General features: G+C 36.7%; 2 protein-coding genes and 1 long non-coding RNA gene across 9 annotated transcripts; all 3 read left to right on the forward strand.

The window, feature by feature from the left end:
- The first annotated feature begins 393 nt into the window (after nt 1-393).
- Nucleotides 394-27751, forward strand: LOC114141935 (myelin-associated glycoprotein-like). Of its 6 annotated transcripts, none has more exons than XM_028012864.1 (23): nt 395-446; nt 649-677; nt 20426-20484; nt 20598-20981; nt 21074-21361; nt 21465-21758; nt 22521-22901; nt 23254-23541; nt 23631-23924; nt 24094-24132; nt 24345-24683; nt 24777-25073; nt 25169-25274; nt 25398-25439; nt 26235-26261; nt 26349-26396; nt 26471-26497; nt 26576-26614; nt 26690-26716; nt 26812-26850; nt 26942-27004; nt 27093-27126; nt 27457-27751. In XM_028012864.1, the coding sequence occupies exons 1-23, from the start codon at nt 426-428 to the stop codon at nt 27481-27483; spliced, it is 3192 nt and encodes a 1063-aa protein (XP_027868665.1). In that variant the 5' UTR covers nt 395-425; the 3' UTR covers nt 27484-27751. The 6 variants fall into 6 exon arrangements, with proteins under 6 accessions (XP_027868669.1, XP_027868665.1, XP_027868664.1 ...); XM_028012863.1 differs by having other exon boundaries at nt 397-446; nt 26939-27004; XM_028012865.1 differs by lacking the exons at nt 395-446; nt 649-677 and adding an exon at nt 16320-16413 and having other exon boundaries at nt 26939-27004.
- On the forward strand, nt 5750-6018 carry LOC114141938 (uncharacterized). Its single transcript, XR_003594925.1, has 2 exons — nt 5750-5861; nt 5957-6018. It is a non-coding gene; the product is annotated as an uncharacterized LOC114141938 (long non-coding RNA).
- LOC114141937 (sialic acid-binding Ig-like lectin 13) lies at nt 8877-13269 on the forward strand. Of its 2 annotated transcripts, XM_028012871.1 has the most exons (8): nt 8877-9249; nt 10325-10414; nt 10501-10896; nt 11030-11326; nt 11408-11507; nt 11613-11648; nt 11741-11773; nt 11855-13269. In XM_028012871.1, exons 1-8 carry the CDS (start codon nt 9060-9062, stop codon nt 11874-11876), a joined length of 1164 nt encoding a protein of 387 aa, XP_027868672.1. In that variant the 5' UTR covers nt 8877-9059; the 3' UTR covers nt 11877-13269. The 2 variants fall into 2 exon arrangements, with proteins under 2 accessions (XP_027868672.1, XP_027868673.1); XM_028012872.1 differs by lacking the exon at nt 8877-9249 and having other exon boundaries at nt 9266-10414.
- Nucleotides 27752-27922: the final 171 nt, after the last annotated feature.

Genomic DNA, 27922 nt, shown 5'->3' on the forward strand with positions numbered 1-27922 from the left:
TGTCCAGTCGCTGTGTTGAGCTGGACTGGTGACCTGACCAGCGTATCCTGCCTCTCGCCCGTTGACCCCTGTATCCCTGGCGACCCCACTATGGATAAGCATGTTGTATGATGGATGGTTGGATGGCAGTGTTGAGCTGTGCGTCATAATTTAACACCCACATGCGGCCTTCAGAGGTCTCAACCCCACATCGAATAGGACCAAATGTTTGAAATTGAAAAACAAAATCTGAAGGTGAAAAAAAATTTTATCTGAAAAGAAATTTTAAGCGTTTTCTTGTTTCATTATTTTTTGTTTAAATTTATTTTTCATTTTGAAATCATTATTTTCAGTCTTCAAGTTTGTTTGATTTTTTTTAGTGTCCATTTTAAAACTTTATGACCTCAATTTTGCTCCATACTCTTGTTCGTGGGATTGCTCATTTCATGAACTCCGTCCTAAGTGAGGTATGTGACTTTTCCTGCTTTTTCCTGTACTCTATTGTAAACTAAAACTTTCAAAAATGGTATATAACGGAAAACAGATGTTCTTGTGCAGATGGAGCCACAACTGTCGTCTTCATAAGTAAAAACAATGGCAGTCTTTTTCACTGAAAGCCATTATCAGTGTTCCTGACCTCACCCCGAATTCCTACTTGTTTGCTTTCAGTTTTCTAAGCAAAGCAGGACCCTTATAAGGTAAAACTTAAAAAATAAACATTTTTAGTTCATAAGTAGCGTAAATTTGGCTTCAAATTGCAGCTAAGAAGACAGCAGTGATCATAGACAACTATGATTAGCTATCACAGTATCCTGTGATAGCTAATCTACTATTCATTACTTTTCCTTGTGGTAAGAGTAATAACAATTTACAACACTTCTCAAACATTTTCTTGCATTGTAAAGTTTATGTCTGCATTCTGTGGTAATCCATTGCAAAGTTCATGCATAGAAATGTTACTGCAGTGTCACTTCCATGTGTGTAAAGTCTGGAAAATACTTGGAAAACAAAGCAACGTTCACCCTGAGCTTTTTATTGTCATTGCTTAGCTTTAAACCAGGTCTGTTATCTTTCTCCTGCAATTGAAAATACTGCAGACTGAAGGCTGAAATAAATGCAGGCCACCATTTCATTTTATGCCAAGGATTAGGGGAGTCTTTATATATGCATTTATTTAGTGATATGTAAGACAGTGATCTAAAGAATTGTCTCTGACCTTCTTCACTCATTTTTATGAGTGTGTTTATACAAAAACTCATAAATCCATCCTAAATACACATAATTAACTCCTTATTGACCAAGCTTTATTGGAGAAAATTCAGAGAACCATTGGGAATTCATTTTATTTACTTAAAACTAAACCTGAAAACAAATTGTATGCAGATAAACTATCTAAATCGGTCCTTAAGGCTGCTCTTGTGCTTCTGTGCAAATTTTGCACAGAAGTACATTATTCTTTTTCTTTTTGGTTACAAGTGTACTGCTTGATCGACGTCCACATGGATGTCAAAACAACCTATCCACACCCATAAAGCTAGTCAAAAAATAGACAGTTGGTGTCCTAATATTGCTCTTACTTACTTAGTTGATTAATTGATTTTACCAAGTAAAATCAACTAAGTCAAGGGTCTGTTTGTGCAGACCCAAAAAGACACAGGGGTGTCAAACTCCAGTCCTCAAGGGCCGCTGTCCTGCAGTTTTTAGATGTGCCACAGGTACAAAACACTGGCATGAAATGGCTTTATTATCTCCTTCATGTGTAGATCAGTTCTCCAGAGCCTTGCTAATGACCTAATTATTCTATTCAGGTGTGGTGCAGCAGAGGCACATCTAAAAGTTGCAGGACTGCGGCCCTTCAGGACTGGAGTTTGACACCTGTGGACAAGGGTGAAAACCAAACTTCTCCTTTTATTGTATAACTGTCAGGGGTCCTGTGTGTGTGTGAGAGTGCGAGTAATGCATCTTTTCCAGTGAGGTTCTAGGTGGAGAACCTGGGCAGCTTACACAGGTGGAGCTCATCAGCCTCATCAGAGTGTTGGGATTAAAAGAGCGGCAGAGCCTTCACTTAGTGCTGCATAATTAACGTTTACTGCTAGTCTCTCCGGCCTTGTCTTGTTATCTGTCACTAGCTGCTGACTATCTCCTATGCATTTGCCAGAAGTTGTTTAGTCCTTGTGTTTGCTGCCTCTAGGTTGTCTCATTGGATTTCCAAGAAGAATCAGTTCCACGTTTCCCCTCCTGTGGATTCACCTGCAAGTTACCTGCTTTAATCATTTCTCTATCCATCAGACCGCTGGTTCTCTGTATAACCACCCACCTCGCACTAATCTGGGGATTCACCATCAACCATTCTCCACACATGGCCCTGGCCATCTTTTCCTCCACGCCTCACTCTGAATCATTCTAAAGTAAGCTCTCTTTTATTTCATTCCTGATCAATCGTTTCTGGCCACCATTAACTCCACTCTCATTCCAGACGGCACCGATCTCGTGACCCTTTCCATCCTCCTGAAGGATCAAGATCTGTCAGTTGTTTGTTTCTTTAAAAATAAAACCAAATCCTTATTTGAACTCTTTTGATTCTGCATGTGAGTCAGAAAGTTAAATCCGAACATGTCAATAACTTTTAGTGAGGATAGGACGGCAGCGAAGGACTTCATCCGTCAATCATGACTGGCAGCCCTCGATGTAATCATGGCTTTGCAGCAAACACTTTTTACAAGATAAGATTAATATTCATATACTTAAGGAAGCCTGATTGGAAATATATAAAATATTGCCTTATGAAAAGGTATGCATCTAGTAACCATGGAGAAAATGCCCTACTATTATATAGTCTATCACGTATGGAAAAAAACTGGTTAGCATCTACTTTTCTGTATGTTTTTACGTTTGCCATAGATTAAGGATAAACAGCGTTTATGACAGAGATATAAATCATTCGTCATGAATTCAGTCAAAGACAGCAATTTGATCAACACATCGGGAGGGAGTCTGGACGGTTCAGTTTCTAAGCTAGCTGTTTTCTTCTTTTGTAAATAATGTCGTCTATGAGACCCAACCCAGTGTGTTACGAACACAGACATTAACTCGACTTGAACAAGAAGCCATACATGCAAAAAGAACTTAAGATAACTATTTCAGTCGCTCCGTTCAATACTCCCATCCCTAACCTCCAAAGTCTATTGTGACGCCTCCGGTGATTAAGTGACGCAGTTGCAAAGGGTCATAAACCCATGTCACTTAGACACTCACCCCCATGGAGATGGAATAGCTAGCATCGATCAATAGCGTTTCTCAGCTTTGCACATGTGTGATTCATTTGCAAAGTGGACATGGAATCATCTGCTGTCTTCTCTGCTCTGACTGCTGGTGGTTTGCTGGCAGATGATTGTGTGAGATTGACTGCAGTACGTAGGAAGCTGGAATTGCTCACGGCAGCACTATCTTCTCACTCAGTTACAGCAGAGCGACTGGTGCCTTCACATGTCACCATAAAGTTTGCTTTTTTAAGTCACTAAATATAGCAGCAAAGTTGTTAATTTTGCAACACCCCCTCTTAACTTCACACACTCATACCCACGCTTGACTGTGCTATTTAAGTTATTGTGATGTCTGTTCTGTGTAGTAAGGTGTCTTCAACTCTTCCTGGAAATGGTCTGAAAGTGTAACTAACGCCCCTGCAAAAGCCCAACCCCACCCACAACAACCTTTAAAAAATTCCACCAAAGTGGGCCCTGCCAAGAGACACTAATAGTAATGTCAATACATAATGCATGTTGTCTGTGTTTGCAAAAACAAATGATATATATTTTTTTAGGGGAAATAATTTCATAATTTGCTCTATGGACAATAGGATCAAATTGTATATATGGTTCTCGGTCATTTTGTGATCTCCTGGATGTGATTTAATATTTTACCCATGGTAACAACTGCTGTTTCAAGGACTGTTCAGTGAATAAAAAACTTATTTTTCTAATTTTCTTGACATAGATTTCAACGTTGAAGAGCAATTAGACCCAACACGCCAGAGGAATGGAAAAAGATAGAAAGATGATCATTTTCTTTTTATTTTTGGCTGGTAAATTGTTTACCATATTGTGATTTCAAGTTTCTTGATATTCATCATTCATTTAATTCTTGACCTCCACTATTATATTCATTTAAGGTATTTGCAGCTCTGTGCTTGGAGAAGAGTGGACGGCCAATGTTGTAAAGTCCATTGACGCTCTAGTTGGCTCCTGTGTTGTGCTGCCCTGTACAGTCAGTCATCCTGGGACTTACCTGTCTACCTCCAGACTCAGGGGCATCTGGCATCGTAAGGACAAATCGAACGAGATCTTCTACCATGAAGACAGCACAAAGATCCTGGACAGCTTTAAGGGCCGAACAAGGTTGCTGGGAAACCTGGGTCAGAACAATTGCACCTTAGAAATAATTCAAGTTAAAGATCATGACAACGGCCCTTTCTGCTTCCGCATTGAACTTGTACGAAAAGACACCAACCAACCCACTAAAGAAAAGTACTCCTTTGTTGAGAAATGTGCTGACGTCATACTGAGCAGTATGTATACACTCTATATACTGGATTTCAAAACTGCTTCTATGTTTAACCCATTTTTACATGAGCTGCTACCTGAATTTGTTGTTCACAGATGACAAACCTCAACTCAAACTGGGTCCAATAAAGACGGCCACTCAAGGCAAACCCTACACTCTCACCTGCTCTGTTCACCACACCTGCCCCTCGCATCTCCCTCAGATTAAATGGAGTCGGGAAAGAAAGGATGATGACATCACTGAAGTTCATAAACACATTCATTCAGGGGTCTGGGAGGCAGAGTCCATCCTGTCCTTCGTTCCTGAGGAAAAGGATGACGAATCAGAGCTCACCTGCACAGCAACATTTAATGGGGGAATAAAATCTGAGGCAAAGTTCACACTTAATGTAAAACGTGAGACAAACCTTGTTTTGCTTTTTTATTCATTTTAAAAGAACAGCCATTTGAAATCCTGCCTACTTGTTGCTGTTTGCAATAAAAAAGAAATGGTTTACATTTGGTTTGCAGGCCAACAAAACTACAACCACATCATCATTCCTGCTGTTGCAGTAGCTGCCACTGCTGTGATCTTTGGACTCTTCTGTGTTTTGATGGTGAAGAAATACAAGTGAGTAACAAAGTGCCAAACTAATTTTCATTAACAGTGAATATGAAATAAAATATGACATTTGCAGATGTCTAATATTTTAACAAATGTTTGGTCTTTTAAAGGAAACATATTCAAGAGCTTCAAAGTCAAGATGGCAGGTATAAAAAAAGACAGTTTTCTCACAGTCACACCTGCATTTAACTACATTATTATAATACACTTTGCTTCTCTAACATTAGCATGTGGAACAGGATGTCTAGACTGTCTCTGCTGCAAAAATAAATAGTCACTGTGCAATCAGTTTATTTCCTTGCTACACAATTGAAAATAATTATTCTTATCTCAGTGATAATAGAGTTGTAATTCACTAAGTAACATTTTTTCACTTTCTTTACTTCTCTAAATGCAGAACTGAATTCCAGAGAATAATTCTTTATTTTCCGCTGTGGATTTCAAATAGACTTGGAAATTGTTATTTTGGCAGTAAAAGAGACATTCTTTTTTGACTTTAGGCAATATTTCTCCAAAACAATTTGCATAGTTTCTGTTCTTCTTTTAACTTTCCCAGAAGGTCTGTTTGGAGCCAGGTTTTCACTTCCCGTCACCAAAGAGGTAATTACTTCAGACTAAATTAGATTTATAAAATAATTTTATATGAAAAGTTTCTAATTGTTACTTCTGCTGTTGTGGTGGGACCATAAAATCAACCAAATTCCTGCAATTAATTACAGGTACTATACTTTTTCTTCAGTTAATTATTCAGTGTAGTTAAATTCAATCTACTTTTGTAACTAACGAATATGCTGTTGATCCTTATTCTTCACAGGAGCTGGATGACAATGATGACAATGATGACAGACCCGAAGATAGAAACATCTAATTAGTTAAGAGCAGATTCCCAGTGTAAGACTTGATGATCACTGTAAATTTTCAACACCTTTTGTTTTAATTCTTTGGTGACTTAAGGAACTTTACACACATATATACAGATTAAAGTTTTTACATATATTCTAGTATATGCTACATTTATCTCCTTAACTGTTGGGCCTTTCCTGTACCAATAAACATGAAAAGCTCTGTGGTGCTGCGCAGTGATTATTTTCATCCATCCAGCCATCCATGCACTCTTCACATTATCTTTCATCTATTCCTCCCAAATTAAAATCAGAAAGACTGAATATTAATCAGAAAACCATTGATGGTTTTTCTGCATCAATTAAAAGCAGTGACATAGTACAGCTGGAGCCGTCACATCCCCAAACCAAACTCTATACAGAGCGGTAAAGCTTCTTGTGTTGTTAGGTTTGTCTGAAGTTTTTTTAGTAAAACCTGTTGAAGACATTATTGTTCAAACAAGTTTTAGAGCTACCAATCTTTGATACTTTGTCTTTTAGTTTTTATACTTGCTGCAACATCAATTGCCCAATTTGGGATACAAAGACATCTGAAATCATACTGTAGCCAGGAATACTAATTAACCCATGAGTGGACATTAAATGGGTCCTATAAATAATTGATCTAAAGATCAACAGCAGAGGCTGTCTCTTTGAATAAGTTAGCAATGTCATATTTTTCAAGTTGAGAAATGAGTGTGAAACTGACAACTCCAGCTAAAGAAAAATGTCTGTCATTAAAGCTGTCTCTCTGCTGAATTTGAAAATTTAAAAAGATTAAAAATAAAGACATGTAAATCCTTACCAGCTATACGAGCAATAATCTGGCCTTCGCTGTTAATGCAGATTAGTTTAAAATTAGCAATGAGCAACAAACCCTTGAATAGACTTGCAGAATGAGCATAAAGATTTTATGTATAAAGCAATAAAGATGCTTTGAAAAAAGTATGCTTTGATGCAAATTTACACAACCACTGTATTCAAAGACCAAATCTTACTGCTTACTGGCAAGAAATGCCTGAAGTATGATAGATCACCATGTCTACAGTAAAGCCAGTCTGACATCATTTTCCACATTTGAAAATAGAAATGTTGCACATGTGTTTCTACTATTTTTTTTGTGCAACTCAAACGAAAGACTTCAATGTGTCATCTCAGATAAGCTATTTTAGTAAATGTGTTTGTTTCAGCTGCCTATTAACTTCAGAAAAAGCAGAACTGAAAATCAGTCACTTAATCTTGTCAAAACATTTATTTTGGTGGGCAGGTTAAATCTGAGGGAAGAACACGAAGCAATAACGAAAAAACCTGCAGAGCGTTAAGAGATAAGAAAATGAAGATGGTTGAAGCAGATCACTAGTATAAAGGAGAAACTTTCTAATGCACTCTTGTTCAGTTGCTTGTTAATACAAACAGCAAATCAGGCAATCACACTGAAGGTACTTTTTACATTTGGGTATCTAGATAAGGTTGGTGGACTATCGTCTGTGAGCTCACGATACACTGAATCTTGAAGCAGATTAGCTACAGCAGCAGGAGCAAAAGGTGTTAGAGCATCAGTGCTGCTGGTGGTGATGAAGTGCTGTCAGAGCTTTTCACAATATTTGCCTAGATCACTGACGTTGCCTTGGAAACCGTTTCCCTTTTACAGAAAAAGAGGTAGCTATTGAACCAAAATATGGGCTCTGATTTTTTTTTTACCCCTCCAGGGGGTCTTTTGTGGGCTCTAGTGTCCCTTATATGACAGTGGGCTGACAGGAAACGGGGAAGGAGAGGGGGAAGACATGCGGCAAATGTCGTCGGGTCCGGGAGTCGAACCTGCGACGGCCGCGTTGAGGACTCAAGGCCTCCAAACATGGGTCGCGCTAACCACTACACCACCACAGCACGCCCGGGCTCTGATTTTTTATCATGACTCAGGTTTTAGTAACCCCATTTAATTTGGTCACAATTACAGCTGGAAGTTTTTTGCTATGTCAGCTTTGTAGATCTATAGTCTTACATTTTGCCCAATATTCTTTACAAAATCGCTCAAGTTCTGTCGGATTGCACCACTGCAACTCAAATTTCTTTGTCATGGGTCTTAATTGAATAAGCAGCTTCTGATTGTTTCTGTTAGTAGATCTGCCTGTTGAAACTCACTGTTTAATCGGTTTGATACACAATCTCCAATTGATCTACATTTACCATGTAAATGCCTTTAACATGTAATGTGTGTTGCCCAAGATCATAACAATAAAGGCAGACAGAGTAGGAATTGAACCGGTAACCTGCCAGTTGCAGGACAAACTCCTACCAACATTGCCACCATTGTTCCATAATCCTATTTGAATTAAATTATACAACACATGCTCAGTGTTATTGCTATGCAGTCATGCAACTCTAATTCAGGAGTCAAAAGTACTTTGGTGAATTAGCCAAGCATGAAATGCCTTAGTGATGTTTAGGGGATGTGTGGTTCTCATTGTTGTCATGGCTAAAAATCAGCAGTGAGACAGAAAAACCCAGCTAGGTCAGTATTTGAATGCTTCATATAAAAAAAGAAACATTTAAAATAATAGAATCAGGTCTTAAGTTCATGCTAGAGACCTTCAGATATGAGCTGCGGAAGCATTGCCATGACCTAAACTCAAAACTGTTTTATTATAACATCATAGTTTGTGCAGGTGTCATGATGTTTTATATGATAATGCCACACTAGAGACATACAAAGCAAGTCACAGACTCAAAATGACCCACACCATAATATCCCCTCCTTCAACCTCCAAAATGTCTAGGTCTAGTGGGCTAGTGGGTGGATGGATGGATGGATGGATGGATGGATCGATCGATCTTAGCTGGTATCCAGTTACACAGAAACTGTTCACAGCAATCTGGGATCACAACTTTAACATGTCACACACTTTACACATTCAAATGAAAATATTCAAATTGAAAAGGTCTTCATAGTTAGCCAACAGCTGTGATGATGTTTTACATAGAGTACTGTCTATTGTTTGCCTATTTGCCTTTTTTGTGTTATTTTCTAGTTGGAGCATGAACACACAGCTGTGTCTCATACATGTAAATGGAAAAAAACTTTGCAGAACTTTCTCCCGTGAGATCAAATTGGTTCCTTCCCAGTGTGAACTTAAAGCATTCGCTCACCAATTTATAAGCAGCTCGACTGTTTGCTCATGTTTCTATTCAACTGGGGCTGAGATCAGCAAAGCAGCTCTCTTTTCAGGTAAGACCAAAAACCCTACATGCTACTTAAATATGGGTTAAAATTGCAGATAATATTACAGCAATGTAAATTCTGATGGATATGGGTTTTTTCTAAGTATGGTTCATCACATGATATTATATACTAATGAGTTAGTCTTTTCCTTCGAGTGGGACTTTTCTTTGTATTAATTTATTCAACTTTATACATCTTAGTGCCCTGTTTTATTTCACTGTTTCTTTGAGACTTTTATGCCTGAAGTTATTCAAGATATATTTTCGTACCATGAAAGATACCCAGGTTCATAATATTATAAAGTGATGCAGTAACATGGAGGGTTAATGAATTTTGTAGCAGCTTCAGAAATAGTTATTGGATGTTACTTTTTTCAATACACAAAAAATATTAATTTTCTCACCTTTATAAAAAAACAATAAGAAATATCTTTAAGTTGAGAATTAATTAAATGTTTCAAAATACATCTTTTGCCTTTTTTTGACTTTTTTTGTTTGTTTTTGGGGATAGAGTAAGTCAGATAAAACTCAACAACACAGCATGCATTATCCTCCGAATTAAACACAATAATGATTTTAGAAGTGGTTTTGCTCCATGTTTCACCTGCATTTATTTTGGCATTATTTATGCCATGGATTAGTTGAGTTATAATATATGTATTGATTTAGTGATACGTAACAGGGTGATCAAATAGGACTGTGGTACAAAAGCATTGTCAGGGGCATTCTTCAGTCAGTCTTATGCGTGAATAGAATATGTTCATATCAAAACTCAAAAATCCATTACAAGTACACATGATTAACACCTTATTCACTCAGCATCATTTGATAAAATTCAGAACTTAGTAATGGCAAGAAACTTTGGCTGTTGTGTCTGCAAAAATAGATCATTTTGATAATTTCATTCTGTTTTCTACTTTTTTGTGACGCCAAATGTGGTATATGGTAACCAGTCAGTTTTGTTTTCTTCTAGTCATGATTTAATTTATTACCTACAGCAAGTATTGCTGTTTCAATCAAGGGCTGTTCAGTCAGTGTAAAAAAGGTTTTTACTAATTTTACTAATTGTTGTTTTTACATAGATTGCAACATTGAGGACCATTTTGTACCTCTAACAAGCCAAAGAATGGAAAAAGGTATCAAGAGGATACTTTTCTTTCTGCTTTTGGCTGGTAAATAACTGAACGTATCTAGATTTCCAGTCTCTTTATATTTCTTATTTGTCTATTCTTACCCTCTTCTATTATGCCTATCTAAGGTATTTGCAGCCCAACGACTGAAGAACAGTGGAAGGCATCTGTTGTAAAATCAATTGAAGCCCTGGTTGATTCCTGTGTTGTGCTGCCCTGTACATTCACTTATCCTGGGAGTTTCCTGTCTACCTCCAGACTCAGGGGCATCTGGCATCGTAAGGACAAATGGAACGAGATCTTCTACCATGAAGACACCACAAGCGTCTTGGACAATTTTAAGGGCCGAACCAAGATGCTGGGAAACCTGGGTCAGAACAATTGCACCTTAGAAATAGTTCAAGTTAAAAATCATGACATCGGTCCTTTCTGCTTCCGCATTGAATTTGTGAAAAAAGACACCAACCAACCCACTACAGAAAAGTTCTCCTTTGTTGAGGAATGTGCTGAAATCAAAATGCTCGGTATGTTGTCATTTATTCAAGTCCTGTGCATCGTTGTTATTCGCATGTTTAACTACTTTGTTCAGTATTTATCAATAAATATTACAATCGATAAAAATAACCCTTAGTTAATATCTCATTTTTCTTTTTATAGAAGAACCTCCCCAACCTGAACTTATCCAGTCAAACACAGCTGTTCAAGGAAAACCTTACGCCGTCACCTGTTCAGTCCGCCATACCTGCCCCTCACATGTTCCTGTGTTCACATGGAGTCGAGGAAGTGAAGACGATATTATACAAATTCAAAAACCCATTGTGTCTGGGATCTGGGAGACACAGTCCATCATGGTGTTTATTCCTGGGGAAAATGATGACCACACTGAAATCACCTGCAGTGCAACATTTAATGGAGGTCGAAGATCATCCACATCTATTAAACTCAATGTCAAACGTGAGATTTAACTTGATTTAATTGGTGGTTAATTTGATTCAACATCACATGAAATGCGTCTGATTTGATTTCTATTTGCAGGTACTGGAAACATTTATCACCTCATCATTCCAGTCGCGGTGGCCATTGGCACGGCTGTGATCTTTGGAGTCTTCTGCATTGCTGTGATGAAAAAGTACAAGTAAGTTTACAGATATTGACTATTTAAGTGGATCCGCTGAGTAAAAACAGCAAATTGTTCTTTCCTCAGTGGTGTTTTTGTTTAAGCTCCTTTTGTTTTCTTAAGGAATCGCATTGCAGAGCTTCAAAGTCGTGAAGGAAGGTAAAATGATTTAAAGCATTGTACACAAAATAAAAACATGTAATGTCATTACATTAAAAATAAATATTAATCAAATTGTCTGGGACATTTAGCATGTTCAATAGACTGTCCAGGATGTCTCGCAGGTGAGATTTGACTTATTTCAATGAGACTTTTCACTTGTTTTGCCTAAATACATTTTTGACTGAAGTTATGGACTTTTTCAGGTTCCATTCTAGTGGCCAGTGACTTCGTGGTCATAATCCAGTGCAAGAAATTTGAGCAAATGATGACCAGCATGTAGTTGTTCACATTTAAATTTTTGTTTATGTCCAAAAGGATGATTTTCGTTTAAGAGTCATTTTTTTTATTTTATTTTTTATTATTATTATTATTATTACTATTATGCTTTAATTCAGCAAAAATATATATGTTATGCTTTTTCTGGCAAAAGTATCAAAGTTGTATAAAAATGAACTTATTCCATTTTCATGATGTTGTGTGTTGAAATTATGAGTGTGCATTCTCACTAGGTTATTATTTTTATTCCGGCAAACCTGGCCAGACCCTTCAGTATGATGCAGTTCAATATTCTGTTTTACCTGAACACTTTGTGTGCAAGTCACCACTTCTAACATAAAATAAACACAACTGAACTGCAGTAGTTCAACTCCAAAAGCTCCAAGTATAAAGAGTGTGTCAGAAACATAATCAGTGTGAACCTGAGAAATAAGGCGGCTTTGAGGGTGCGCTCTGCCTCCTCTGCACTCTGATCATATTTCTGTCGTTGTAAATACATTATTCCACTTTTTTTGTTGTTGTGGTAGGTACCCAGTGTACAGCTAAGTTCAATATTAAAACTATGTGTAGATATCATTTAGACATGAGTGGATTATCACAATGATGATAATAATAATCTATCTACCTGTTTGCAATGATGTAGACCCATACAGTTTTCTAGGATTAGACTAAGTAAAATCACTATCGAAAGTTAAAAATGACCAAGGTCTATAAATGTCTGTAAATAATGCAAAAATGCGTATTAAAAGAGTATAAAATCAACTCAAAGACAGCTCATTTGGTTAACATTTGAACTGATTTAATATATTTTTTCAGATTCATGTTGAGAGAGTCATATTGAGGAAGGCTTACCAAAAGTTTTAAAATATAGTGCTTCCGTCCATGACTCCAGAATAAATATGTAAATGACCAAATGATCAAGTAACAGCAGGAAGGTGTTCAGTTCAATTCCAGAAGAGGAAAAGGCACAAGGATTTAAAAATCTGGACTTGGATGAAGACCGTCTGCCGATGGAAAGGACATTGTTGCTTCAGACCTTTAGGATAAATTATGTTTATATTTCTTATGATAATTTATTTGGATAAAAATGATTACTAGTTAAATCTCCAGTGCATACAAATTTGTTATATTGGACTATACTAAAGCCTTCTTTTAAATTTGCATATCTAATTACAGTTAAGAATTTTAGGGTGTGGCTAGGGAGAGTTAGTTGGGCAGTGGGAGTGGAGCCACACAGTTTCTCTCTTTAAACTCTCTTGTTTACTCTTTATTATTTCGTGGAAAACTAACATTTGTACCGTTTTTTATTTCTGAAGTAAACCGTCTAACTTTATCAAGAGGATCCAGTCTGTTTTTCTTGTCGTTTCGTCATCAAGTGGACCGAATGGGAAAGACTGAGAGGCTTAAGCTTAAGGCTTCATTATTCAGGAACCTACATTAGTCAAAAAACTCGCTCTACGTGGACCGTATCCACTTGGAACAACCCAACTTACAAGGAATTATCTCAGGAAAACAGCACAGAGACTTTGGAAAAGGAGTAAATTTTATAACGAGAGACACGTCGAGTAGGAGACAGCTCGTTCATAGATTCAGTGGAAAGTGGATCCTGCAGCTATAAGTACCTGAGTAAAAAAAAAAAAAAGGCAAGCTTTTTGTGACTCGGTGGAACTACGAAGTGGATCGGTTCGTGCTGCTGACATTAATATTCATAAGTAGAAGTTTAGCTCGTTATGGACGAACGAGACAGTGGAAAAACAAGCGGTAAAAATGACCGAGAAGGCTGCAGAAGATAGCCCAGGTGTCAAGCTTGAAGAAGCAAATTGAACAGTTAATGGAAAATGGTGCAAACGTTGATGCTGTAAAAAATAAGCTTCGTGTGGATTTTAGTGGCTTGCAAGAAGAGTTTAAAGTGCTTAACTCTGCTCTGCAGAAAGTCATGGATGACGAAGAATACATGAAAGATCAAAAAGACTGGTTCAAATCTAAACATGATGCTATGGATGACTTCCTTTGGCGTTGTGAAGGATGGATGAAAGACGTTTTGAATCGAGCTGAGCAGGCCGAGGAGTGTGACAAACAGATGACACCTGCAGATAGTAGATCTATGACATCTAGGCGGACAAGCAGACACTGAAGTAGTTCCTCATCACAATGTGGAAGCTCAGTCTCATCATCTTTATCAGTGAGATTAAAAGCAGAATTAGAGCGTCCTGCTTTAAAGGCAAAGGCTGCTGCTTTACCAGAAAAACTAGAACTTGAAAAAGAAGAAGCAGAGTTTGAAGCTCAGCAAAAGATTTTTGAAGCTGCTTTAAGAGCAAGGAAAGAAATGCATGCAATCCAAACAGCGTTGGCAGAATCTAATGCTAAACTGAAGATTTTACAGAAATATGAAAATGTTCAAGAAGACAACAGCATTTTTCAAGCTGATCACAAAGACAGTGAAGAAGATATAAAACCTACATTGCAGCTACCATTACAAAACACATTAAAATCAGCCAGCTTTAAACGCACTGCTCCAGCTGCGCATGTTCAAATGACTACATCTGCATCAGAAGTTGAACCTAGAGATCAGCATGGACCAGTCCTGGACCGGCTTTGCCAAGCTACCTCACAACAAGCCCATGTCACAAAGTACCTGGTGAAGAACCATAAGGCATCGCTTCTTCCAAATCTCACCATACCAATATTTAATGGAGAACCGTTGGAATATAGATCTTTTATTGGAGCCATCGAACATAGAATCGAGAGTCGTACCGATAACGATTGTGATCGACTTCAGTTTTTGCTGCAATACACAAGTGGACAACCACATGAGTTGGTTAAGAGCTGCCGTCTTCAGCAGGATATACTAAAGCTAAACAGATGTTAAAGGAGTTCTTTGGAGATGACTTCAAGATTTCAAAGGCCTACATTAAAGAGGCTTAGGAATGGCCAGCAATTAAACCAGAAGATGGACATGCTCTTCAGTCCTTTGCACTTTTCCTCACTGGCTGCTCCAACACAATGATGGATATTAGCTATCTGGAAGACTTGGACAATACAGCTAATATAAAGTCTTTGGCAAATAAACTGCCATACAAGCTCAAAGAATCATGAAGAAAATCTGCCTGTGACCTGCAAGAAAGGATGAAGAAAAGAGCTAAATTCAAGGACTTTAACTTTTTGAACCAACTTTTTTACACCTCCTCTATGGAAACTTAAAGGACACGACCATAACCACGAAAGAACCTACTAAACCAAAATCAAATCAATACATGGCATCATTCAAACCAAAGAAGGTGTTTACAACAACTGTTGTTGTCAAGAATGCTCAAGATGTCACCCCGCATCTTTACATATTACAACCAAAGGTGCTAAAGAAGAACCAGTAAAGGAAAGTTGTGAACAGCAATCTATAACAACTGCTTTTGTGCAAACAGCTGAAACCTGTGGTGTCACCGGGGCCGGTAGGGACGATTGTGTCCTGTCAATCATCCCAGTGTCTATTAAGGTAGTGGTCCCCAACCACCGGGCGTTAAGAAGTTTGCTTTGTAAAAGAGCAAAGAATAATCTTTATAGTTCTGCAGGTTCTGCAGTAGCTTCTACTCACATCCGCAAACCTCCAGCCCAGATCCGCTGCGAACCGCCTGGTACTATTGTTAAGGTGAAGCAGAGAGCGAACAATGAGCCAGCGGTACTGGGGCTTTGAACTGCGTCATCGCTGTATCGCTTTTCTATATCAAGATGTGTGACCCACTCGGGCTGCCTGTAGCGAATTGAGCATTTAGACCAGCACGGGGCAGACAGATGAAATTAAAGTCTGAAGTATTCTTTGCAGCCAAACCATTTCAGTATTTGAGGGTGAGGAGGGTTTTTACCTGCTATTGTGAGGACAATTATGGAAATAATAATAATAATAAAAAAAACGTTTTTGTAACTTTGTTGGAAAAACTTCAACATCAGACCTATGTTTTTATTCACAAAGAAATGTATGTTCATAAAAAGATGTATTCTTGCCCATAACTAGGGGGCGCAGTTCCACCCGTCTCTGTGACCTGGTGTCTGAATAACATGGAGGCAGAGGAACTGAGAGGAACTCAGTCATTATTAGACCGAGGGCAGCCAGACTAATTTATTTTGCTAAATTGTTATATTTAGCTAAATATTATTGATGAGGGTCATAAGCAGGTTACCAGATAGCCTGACACACAGCTAAAATATAAGTAAAAATAAATAAAATACTCAAAAAGGGGCACTTGGGGTGTCAAGGATAAAATGAGCAGGGCTCAAGCTCCGTTGCTCCCCACGCCCGCCCCCGCACATGCCTGGTACTTCTCTTTTTTCTCTTCCGTATCTTCTGTGTTTCTTCATATAAAAGGTGTGTTTGAAATCATCCTTTTGACAAAGCAGTAACATGCCAAGTCACGTCATCCTTCCACACTTTTAGGGAGGACTTCATTAAATTGTGCAGTTTTGAAAGATTTTCCATAAACATCAACATCTGAAGGTAAGTTGATCTAGACTTTAAAGAATATGGGAAATAAGTTCTTTTTATATCTTTTAAAACTTAAATTGAATGCTCACATCAAAGAAAATATTGCATTTTTATTTTTTTATTCACTTATTAGAGCAAATAACAGTAAAAAAGGAAATTCAAAATGGAGAGACTCAGACGGAGATGAGAAGACAATTAGAAGAGTTTATTGACAAACAGAATTTAAAGTCTTTGGCGCTCGGGCCCCGGCTGGGGATAACGGTTATCGCAGCGTTAGCGATAGGCTTCAGATGAGCATCCCTGATGCTGTTAGGAACGTCATCCCCCAGGGCCCGGCACTGGTGGTGGAGGTTGAAGAAGGGTGCGGGCCTCAGGACCGGGCGAATGGAGGAGAAGGGGTGGTGGTGGGTTGAGCTCGGCTGGAGAGCGAAGGACGCCATGAATGAAGGTCCTTATCAGCTGGGACTTGGTCGATGATTGGACGTGACGTGGCTTGGTCCGGCGTTGATAGGTCGACGATTGTGGGCAGGTCGCTTCAATTAACGGGTCCCGGTGGGGATAAAAGAGTCTTCCAGTTTGAATTTGCGCCTAGGCTTCATTACATAATTTTGCTGCTCTAAATGTTTCACAGAAATTACATCTTCCTCTTTCCTTAAAAGAATAGAAGAAATATTTCTATTTGAATGCAGAACGTAGAACGTTCTTATTTGTTTTTCTAAAAAAAATGTAGTAATTATGTAATTTTGTAACATAATTAAGTTGGGCAATTAAAAAGCATAAATAAATTATATTTTGTTTTACGTTTTATTATTTTTTTGTTTAATATTATTACAGTAATAAAAATTGCTAATTAACGTTCACCCCTTATGCATAAACCATTTGTAATTTATTTTTTATTGCTTTTCTCAAGTTTACATGTTATTGCTGGCAACTTTTGTCCGTCAACTAGTATAGATGTTAGATTAACCTGTTGTGGTTTTTTTCTTTCTTTTATGGAAACTAGTTCTGCTTGAACAAGTTTCCATGAAACTTGTTCTGCTTGAACAAGTTTCCATGAAAGAATTTAGAATTTATATTTAGAATCCACAAAGCTTTTCCACACGCAACAACTTTTAAAACTTACTCTTATAAAGTCCTTTAAGCTTGAAATCAGATTCAAGGAAGATTTACTTCCTTGAATCTGATTTACTTCCTTGAACCTGGTCCTTGAACCACCGACATTGCTACACCCAAAGTAAGTGGTTCACAACACCTACATTGACCTTATCTTAATTAAAACAAAACAACATATTAATTGCCCAGTATCATATCTGAATCGTTTTGCAGAGATGTCCAGTGAATTTTGTATTTCAGTTTTTCAGAATAGACTGTAGTTGTACCAGATTGTGCATGCACTACATAGTAAAATCATATAAATCACTGCAATACATTTGAAGGTTTTTCTTTTTGTACAGATTTGGATTGCTTGGGTCAACCTGGGAGAAAGAGAAAAAACAAATATCTATTAAGTCAAGCTCATTAAAATGTTTGTATGTAAGACTTTGGGTTGTCCAGATCAGGATTTGTTTTCTGATGTTGCAGCTTGAGCCATTTTTCTGAATAATGGCAACAGTAAATTCCTGACTCAAATTAATGTCATGTACACAGTAGTCCTGAATATAGCTTGCAGAAAAGGTCAGATGAAACAGGCAGACTGGAAAGTGCAGCAGTCGATGTCCATTATCCACTGTGAGCAATGTTGCTGGATGAATAACATTCCAATGTTTAAAACCTTTACTTTTAAGACAAAAAAAGTAAAATATGTAAAATTAAGCAACTTTATCAGAAATTTATATGAGAGCGCAAAAAACAGAGAATATTGTATAAATAGATCTATACAGCTAGACTCCTGGTCAATATCTTAATTCAGAGAAAAACATTACAACTAGTTTCATCTCACACTGTTGAATAATAACCACTTTTTAAAGTAAGCTTTAACCCAGGGAGTGTTTAATCATGCTATAGTGTCAGAAACCAAAAAATTCCTCCAAAACATTTTTGTATCTGATTATTAACTCCAATACTAACCATTTCAATAAATATTTGTGCAATGATGTTTTTTTTTTTATTCCTCAGAAATTAAGGATCATTGACGATAACCTACTCATTTACTCATTTGGACATAAAAAATGGAATTTACATTTTTAATGTCCACTGAAAAAAAACTAGACACAAAAAAACTATAATTTCCTTGAAATTGATCTTTCGTAAAAAAATTTATATTACACTTTTTTTTCCCCAATGGGTGATCTTTATAATTGAATTTGAAACACACATACTGTTCAGGGTCAAATTGACCCGCCGATTAAAATCAAGATAAATGAGTCATGCAGAGAGTATTTATGTTTTCCTCCACTTCTGCTGAGTGTCCACTCAGTGTGGGTGGAGTTTGTCCACGGCAACAGAAAAGATTCCCGTCAAAAGTTGTGTAAACAACTGCTTTCTCGCAGTTTCCTAGTGAAGTACAGAGAATGGTGAGAAAGTGGGCTTGTGTGTGTCGGCGTGTGCATGTATGCAGGTGGTGGGGTGTGTTTGTGTGTGTGTGGTGAAATATGGTTCATAGCTGCAAGGAAACATATAGAATTGGACATTTTTTAATCTTTTTTTGCACTTTAACCTGACTGATAGGTCAAATTGACCCAAACAATATCTATATCAAAAGTAGACATTGGTACAAATGTGTGAAATTAATAAATTTTCAATTTATATATAGAGCGCACCTCTAACGACAAATAGAAAAAGTTTCATCCAAAAAAAATACTCCCAATTATTTTTTAAAAAAAAGTTAAACTTTAAAACATAACAGGTTTAAAATGCACGAAGACAAAAGTGCAACAAGCGAAACAGAGTAAATGAGATTTAAATAGGATGTTTAAATCTTATGTAAATAAAGTTTGAGAAAGCAGAACTAAAAGGGTTCAAAACTGAGATCAGCAATAAGTAGCCCGACTACTGTTGCTGCTCACATTAAACTAAAGTTTTTAAACATGATGCAAGTGTTTCCAGTAAACTGATGAGGATGTTACTCTACATAAAAATAATGCCTTCAGAACGAGTATGAGCCCACCCCCACTCCCACAGTTTGTGGAGGGGTGGATGCTGAAAGGGTGTGAATATCTGACAGAATATAATAGGAAAACTATATTTATGTGATAATTTTCTTGAATGGTTTAAATGCAGTTTTCATTATATTGCTGACTCTTTCCTGAATTTATTGCTCCTGCCTTTGTTTTGGAGGTTTTTTTGTTTGGTTTGTTGTTTTTTTTTAGACTTTTAGGACATATTCATGAGCTAATAGGGATCCACCAGCACACATTGCAAATACTTGAAATTCCTTACCTGATCTTAAGATTTTGATCAAGACAGTAGAAATGAGAGGCTTGGTAAATAAGTAGTGAAGACAGAACAGATGCCGATTACTTAATGCCACTCTCTTTAATTGTTTACAATTGTAAACAAATGTAAACAAGAATGTGAGCTAATCCATTTTTGAGATATTGTAATTAATTCATAATTTCAGATTATGAATTCTGAGAATTAAACATTTTTTGTGCTGTGTGAACTTATTCTTTGTTCATGTGAATTTTGAAACCAACACAAACATGAAGATGATCCTCTTAAAGGGTAAAAAATGGAAAGATGGCAAAATAGCTGTAAAGTAGATATTTTCTTTCTACTCTGGTAACTTGAGCTCATTCATGCAAAAACAAGCCACCCTACAAAGTTCTCTTTCTCATTTGCTTTTAAGATGAGAACTTAGTCTAGAGGAAACAAAAAAAAAACTGTAGAAAGCTTTGTTTAAGATGGGTACCAGTCTTTTTTCTCTTGAAACATTTTAACTTCAAAGAAATGAAAAGAAAATTAAAAGTTTTTTTGTAAAACAAAATTTAGTTGATTTTAAAAATGGCACAAAGATTTTGATTGTATCTTTAGTGATAAGTTGTTTTAATAAATAATACTAACGCACCTCATTTGTTTCTTTCAGATACCTTTATATCAAGATGTTCTGGTTTAGATATTTGCTCCTGCACTTCTGGTTTTTGGGTACTTTGGTTTTCTTCTTTTGAATGGTGTAATATTACATACCATCTTAATTTGATGCAACTGATGAATTTTTACTTTAGTAATTTTGACTTACAACTATTTTTCTTTTGCAGGATGTCTTTACTTGGCAATACAAGCTTGGCGCGTTGACATGCCAACAAATATCAAAGGACTGTTGAATTCCTGCCTCGTTATCCCTTGTAGCTTTGACTACAATGAGTATCCACCTAAAAGAGCAGACAGAGTTGTTTGGTACCAGTATGTGAGCAGGGGATATCCTTTGGTTTGTGACAAGTGGCACCCTAAAGATGTAATTGACATATTTAGAGAAAAAACCAAGGTACATCCTTCCACTGATAAAAAATCATGCACTCTAGAGATTGAAGGTGTGAACTGGAACCACGACAAACAAAAGCTTTATCCTTGGGTGGATCCAGAAAAGGTTGGAAAAAGCACACACAGATTCTATGATAGAACTGTAACAATTGAAGTTGTTGGTATGTTTGTTTGTTTTGGATTTTTTGCTTTGAACATCAGTGCATTAATATGTTGTTGAAAAAGTTTTAAAGTTTTTACATTTTCTTTGCAGGACAGCCAGAGCCACCTCAGATTATGATCTACGGTGAAAGAAAAGTTGGAAAGTCTGTAACGGTGCAATGTTCTGCTAAACACACATGCTCCATCCATAAACCAACTCTTAGCCTCAACATCACAATGAAAGACAAAGAAGTTACCAACATTCAGCTACCTGATTATACTTCTCAAACTACGTTAAGAGGCACTTTAGACTTAGAGAGAGACTTTCAAGTTATTGAGTGCACTGCCCTGCACCAAGGTGGTAAAACAGCAAAAATATCTGAAACCTTAACTGCACAATGTGAGTGATAAGTCCCAAGATCAAAATCAGCATCGCCTTTGTGCTAAACTTGGGTTGTCTGTCTGGAAAAGCTTTAACTATCCTTTTGTCCTTTGTGTTTTAGGCTCCATTAATCCACCGAGCATTAGCTCAGTGTCAACTGAATATCTTGAAGGAGTTCCAAGCAAGGTAACATGTGAAGCTTCATACACTTGCTCCAAAGATGCACCAGTTCTCACATGGAACTTCGATAACATGCCAGTTGACAGAGATATTAAAGCCTCTGGGAGTTTGCAGAAAACTGTTTCCACATTGACATTTACAGCATCAGCTAAAGACAATGGAAAGTCTCTGACATGTTATGCAACATTTCCTGGAGGGCAGACCCAGGAAAAGAGCATGACCATACGGGTAAAACGTGAGTACCAATCACAGTTAAAATTTGTATCTTTTTATCAGGACTAGAATATATTAAACATTTTCTGTAATGTCTTTTAAGTTTATAACAAATGGTGCTAAAAAGATTTTTTCTGTGAAGAATGCTGCATCATCTTAATATTACTTTATATGGTCACCTCCTCAGAAGTAATATTTTGGAGAGTTTTATGGTAAAGGAAATTGACAATAAATATCTGGGTTCCTCATGTTCTGCTGTTAACTTATGTAAATTGTTCCATTAAAAAATGTATCTTTATAGAAACTGTTGATAAAAATGTGTTTATTAAGGCAAATCTGCTTTGCTATAAGTGAAATAATCTGCCAATGGAACAAGTACTTCTTTCCCAATCTTAAGGAATAATTTACTTAAAGCCAGCTTATATCTTGCTAAAAGGTTACTTGTAAGTTAATTTTCTTTTATTTCAAGTTCATTAAGATATTAGCAGTAGAAACTAAACCAAAAATACTTGGTAGGATTTCGTGTTTTTGCAGTGTAGACATTTGAACCCTTTAAGTCTCGATTTATTAGTTGAGGTAACTTTATTTTTTCCACCACTCTATTTAGTCGGCAAATGCCACCAGACAACAAACATCTGAAGAAAGACAACAAATAATACTATTACAAATACAACATTCAAATGTAGACATCTATGGTCTGTCCAGTGAAAATCAGTTCAAATTAGGCTTAAACTCATGTGGCTAATCAAAGATTTGTACCGTTTTGTTTTTATGTGTTTTTCAGGAAACATGCTCAATCTGGATTGGTCTTTCACTACTCCAGGAAGCGTAACAGGAATGAAAGGATCATGTGTCATCATTCCTTGCACGTTTTCCTACAGCAACGCCAAACCGGCTGGCCTGGAAGTTGTCTGGTACTTGTACCAAAGTAATGGACGCGCAGACGTATTCAACCAAAACCAATCAAATATTTTAAGCAGATATAAAGGGATAACACGTTTGACTGGCTCTGTGTCAGACAGCAATTGTAGTCTTAAAATAGACCGACTGGATACGTCTCACAATGAGGATAAACTCTATCCATGGGTTGATATCAAGCCAATTACCTCCTACCACTCACAGGGACACTCATTTTTGGATAAAAGCACCAAAATCATGGTTTCGGGTAAGAAGACACATATATATACAGGTCCAGTTGGTTGACTTGACAACAGACACACTCATTTCTTTTATTTACCAACTTTCAAGAGCAGCATAACAGAACTTCATACACCAAAAAAGGTCTGGGAAAACAAAATCTTGATTAAGCAAAATAAATCTCACAAATATTCATATCCCTTGCAGTTATTTGCATTGCAGCAAGAAACTTGTTTCTGTCTCATTTCCTACTTAAACTGTTGTTTAGGTCAGAATAATGTATGTTTAACTTTTCCTTTCACTCTTTCACCAGTATTTTAAATATCTACATTTTAGATGGAATCATCATAGATAAGATATTTCTATTTTTATCTTTATAGACTATGCACAAGAACCCCAAATGAGCATCATAGATGTTCCTCGGGTGGGAGATCAAAGCAGGGTTACCTGTAAAGTGCAACATACATGTTCTTCTGCTCCTCCTGTCCTGTCTATGAATGGCATTCCTGGAACAGACCGCACCAATGACTCCTTGTTGTCAGACGGCATTTGGGAAAGAACAATAGAACGAACTTGGAAAGTAGAAGAAGACCACAAGAAGGTGGAGTGCACTGTGAAATATCCTGGTGGACAAAGTGCCAAAAGTGAGCTCCTCCTGCAAGTTGAATGTGAGTATAAATATACATGTTGTGGTTTAAATTGATTAGATTTTTAAGTTTTCTTTACAAGTAAAGTTTCTCAATCGTTTTTTGCTTAGGTCCATTTGAAACAATCAAAATGGTTGAACCTCCAGGAGAGCTGACAGAGGGAGTGGCAAAGAGTGTCATTTGTTCTGTGTCCTACAAGTGCAAGAAAAATACACCAACAATTGAGTGGAACTTTTCAGACATGCAGTATTTACAAAAGAACAAAAAAATATCCAGTAATATGTATACCACTGAGTCCAATCTTACGTTTATTGGCTCCCTTGAAGACAATGGAAAACCTCTGACCTGCACTGCACGTTTTGTCGCTGGAGAAACCTCAAACTCCTCACTGCTTCAGATAAAAAGTGAGTTTTTACATCTAACACACATTGTTTACTAATGTAGTTAAAATTAAAATTCAGAGAACTTTTTAAAGTTAAAGTTATAGCTTTCACTTGAGTTTATTGCTCAGCTTCCAATCAAAATTGTCTCTTTATCTTGATAACATTTAAATGAATTTATTTATTTTTACAGAATACGTACCAGTTGAAGAAGAACTGAACGAGAAAGATAGTGAGCTCACCTTTCTTTTTCCTTACAATATACAACTTATATAAGACAAACTGATTTCCTGCTTATTATTTTCTCTTTGTGTGCATTATTTCATATTTAAGGCTGTCAGTTTTGTGTATCTGTATAACTTTCATGTCTTCTGTATTGAATATCCTGTAATTTTTGACGGGACCTTATTAAATTTAAGTCTTCCTCTTTTCCCCCCCCAACAGCTTTCCGTGTCCTGGCTGCTGACGTCCCTGTCAGATTCAGTGCCTTGACTCGGTCCTGTGTGGTCATCCCCTGCAGTTTCCAGGACAACGAGGATCAGCATCTGACTCGTGGCATCTGGTACAAAAAAACTGGGGGCATGGTGTACCACAATGCCCGCAGTAACGTTTTGGACCACTTCAAGGATCGGACCAAAATTGTGGGAAACCTGAATGAAGGAGACTGCTCTTTGGAGGTTGATGATATAAAACCCTTTGACAGCGGCCCTTTCTGTTTCTATGGAGAGAAAGGAACAAACAAATACAGATTTAACAACAGCTGTGTTTTTATTGTCATGAAAGGTCAAGAATCCTTACTAATATTTTACATCATTCTGTTTGATTAATTTTCTTACAATTTGAGCAATAGCAAATGTCCTTGGTTTTAATCCTCAGCTTCTCCAGAGACACCAGTGATGAGCTCAGTTCCAGCTCAAGTGAATGCTGGTTCAACTGTAAATGTCTTCTGCTCTGTCAGTCACTCATGTTCATCACATCCTCCAACGTTTTCATGGAGTGTCCCTTCCATCAACAACGACGTTTCAAACACTGAGATATCACGAGGTGTCTGGAAGACGACATCCACCATCACGTTTATGGTTGCTGGAGGAGATGGACTGAGAAACCTAAGCTGTACCGCCACCTTCTGGCGGGGAAAGAATCAAACCAGGACTTTCAAATTAATTGTAGAGGGTTAGATTCAATAATTTTTTTTTTGTTATCAAAGCATTGGACACAGGGAACTGAGAGGTTTTTTCATTATGGTTATTTTAAATCTTCATCTCCAGGAACTATGAAGTACCAGATGCAGAAATCTATCCATGTGGTTATTCCTGTCGTCATCTTAGTGCTGATCCTCTTTGCTGTGCTTGGCATATTCTTCTACAGGAAAAGGTGAGAAAACCTCTCAAAATCGACTAATATACGATTTGTGTGTATTGTGCTGATGACTGTTGACCTTAAACACTGAGAGTAACTGAAGATGACCTAAAGAAATTACAATTTTCTCATCACCAGAAAACACACTGACAAGAGGCCTCCGCCAAGACCAGAGAAAAGGCAAGAATTTTACCTCCAAGACCTTTTAGAGAATAAACAAAGATTCTCACATTTTATTTCTGCAAAAGGTTAGAGCAAATGTGTGAAGAACAGATCCCTCTCAATAAATTTTCAGATAGATTACAAACATAACAAATGACCCAAAAACGGTTTGTGTCCAATATATTCTCTAATTTTCTTAAATGCAAATGGAATGGGCCCTCTGTTTAAAAAGAACATAAACTCGACTTGATCAGCTTAATTATTAAGCAAATATAGCTAATAATAATAAGTAACAATATAATAAAATAAGTAAGAAAAGCAAGTTATAATGCACTATTAAAATCAAACCAACTAAATCAAAACCCTCAAATATCCAGCAGCAGTTATAATAGAAACCTAGTGCAAAAAGACACTGTACAGTCTTAAATGAAACTTTAAATCAAAATAAAGCCTAATACAAGGCTAATTATTCTGTAATCCATTTTATTTTTTCTATTTCACTTATGCAAGATGTTTGCGTAAGTGCTGTGCTAATTTAGTATTTTTGCTCTCTGTTATGATATGAGTTGTTAATTTTGATCATGGATCAAATTAAGAGAGATGTCCTGCCTCTCAAACTAAATATCTTGATTCAAATGTTATAGATATTAATGAGTATTTGCTCAATATTATTCACTAATACTGATTAGCAACAATGATCTGACATGTTTGGAATAAGAAATTTCTATCAGCTCTATTTTACTCTCACATTCACATTCAAATATAGCATCGTGTCACTGATAAATGGATATTTAAATCCCTGTTCTTTCACAGGAGATCTATTTGGGGTAGATTATCCAGGTGAGCTGAATTAAACGTTTTACTCAGAGTTTCTTTTTGTTTTTGCATAAGCAAATATTAAATCCAAAACCATTTTAATACCAATAGGAGATACCTTGAGGGAGATAGAGAGAAACCTCCAAGGCCAGAAAAAAGGTACAAACCAAAAAGCTCTTTTTGAAACTGTGCAGTTGAACACCTACTAAAAACTAACAAATGTTTCTGTGCAGGAGATCAGTTTGGAGCAGGTTTTCTCGGTAAGAACAACAAAAGCAAATTCTACCCTTTTAATTCTCAGTACTAAAGCCTGATGTTAACAACACTATTATTTTCAGACTATCAGAGGAAAGTCAAGTTGGCTGGCAAAACACAAGGTAGGAATTTTTCTGTTGGTAAATCTCTTCATTCTCAATGTTAAAGTTGCTACTAGTTAAATGTTTCTTTTACAGAAAGTCTTTCTGGAATAGATTTTCAAGGTAATAATTTCATATTTATTACAAACAAGAATATCAGACATTAAATGATTAAAGAATTAAAAGCAGAGTAAGAACAACATGTTTAATTGTTGCAGACGCCCAAACAACTCGACTGACCTCACAGTCAGTTATTTGTAAGTTTTCAGACGTGGTTTCGAAAATATTTTATAATGAGCAGAAATGTTGAAAATGTGATATTGTGAAATATGTTTTTGCTCCTAGAAGTGATGCAGAAGTGGTCGTCTGCGAGAGAAAAAACAACAAACAGCGTTATCCGTCACCAAAGAAGTGAGTAGAGCAACTGTTTATTTCAGGCTTCAAAAGACTGCTGTGATTAATTTGGTTCTTTATTGATTATCTTGTTTTGTTCATCCAGTAACCAAAGACGACCTGCCCCGCCCACACCAGAGGTCAGTTGCATTGTTCATTGAATTTTACCGTTTACAGCTGTTGTGAGGATGTTTCAGACAATTTTTCTTGTTATACATTAAAAATAACTATTTTCCCTGATGATCAACTTTGCAGTAATGGTCTAAAATCTAAGCCTCTGGGCTTTTATTGTTTATGAAATGATAATCTCTTATTAGATCAAACTTCAACATTTTTGATAATATTTGTCAATAGCCTTTATTTTTACAAGAGCACATTTCTTCTACGGTTCATAGTACAATACAAGCACATGAAGTTTATTAAGCAATAATGAACCAATTAAATATTTTTTCTTTACTTTTTCTTTACAGGATGTCAGTTTGTACGGCAACATTTGAGTAAAAAGTCTGAGCATCAATTTGGATGCGCTTTCTCTTCTTCTGCTGTCAAGTTTCAATTTATATTTCACATTTATAATCATGTTATTCTCGCTTTGCTCTGCTTTTCATTTCAATGGCAAATTTTTACTTTTCATTTAAGGAAGAAATAAACAATAATGAACCACAAATGCCTCATTTCTGTATTCTCTGCCATGAAGTCAGGGGGATAAAGGAGTGTCACGGAAGATGGATTATAATCCAAATAAAATTTTTGGTTCACATGAATCACCACAATGTTTCTCAAGAGTCACACATGATTGGACAAGGAAACAAATGATGCGTTTTTCAAGGACCACGACTGTTTGGACGAACAAAATAAGAGCAGCAACATAAATCAATGTTTTAATAGGAGCAATTTTTCAAAGATGTTCATAAATATAGGGAGGGCTAAATGTTG

This window comes from Xiphophorus couchianus, chromosome 3 (genome assembly GCF_001444195.1).
Source record: "Xiphophorus couchianus chromosome 3, X_couchianus-1.0, whole genome shotgun sequence".
Classification (NCBI taxonomy): Eukaryota; Metazoa; Chordata; class Actinopteri; order Cyprinodontiformes; family Poeciliidae; genus Xiphophorus; species Xiphophorus couchianus.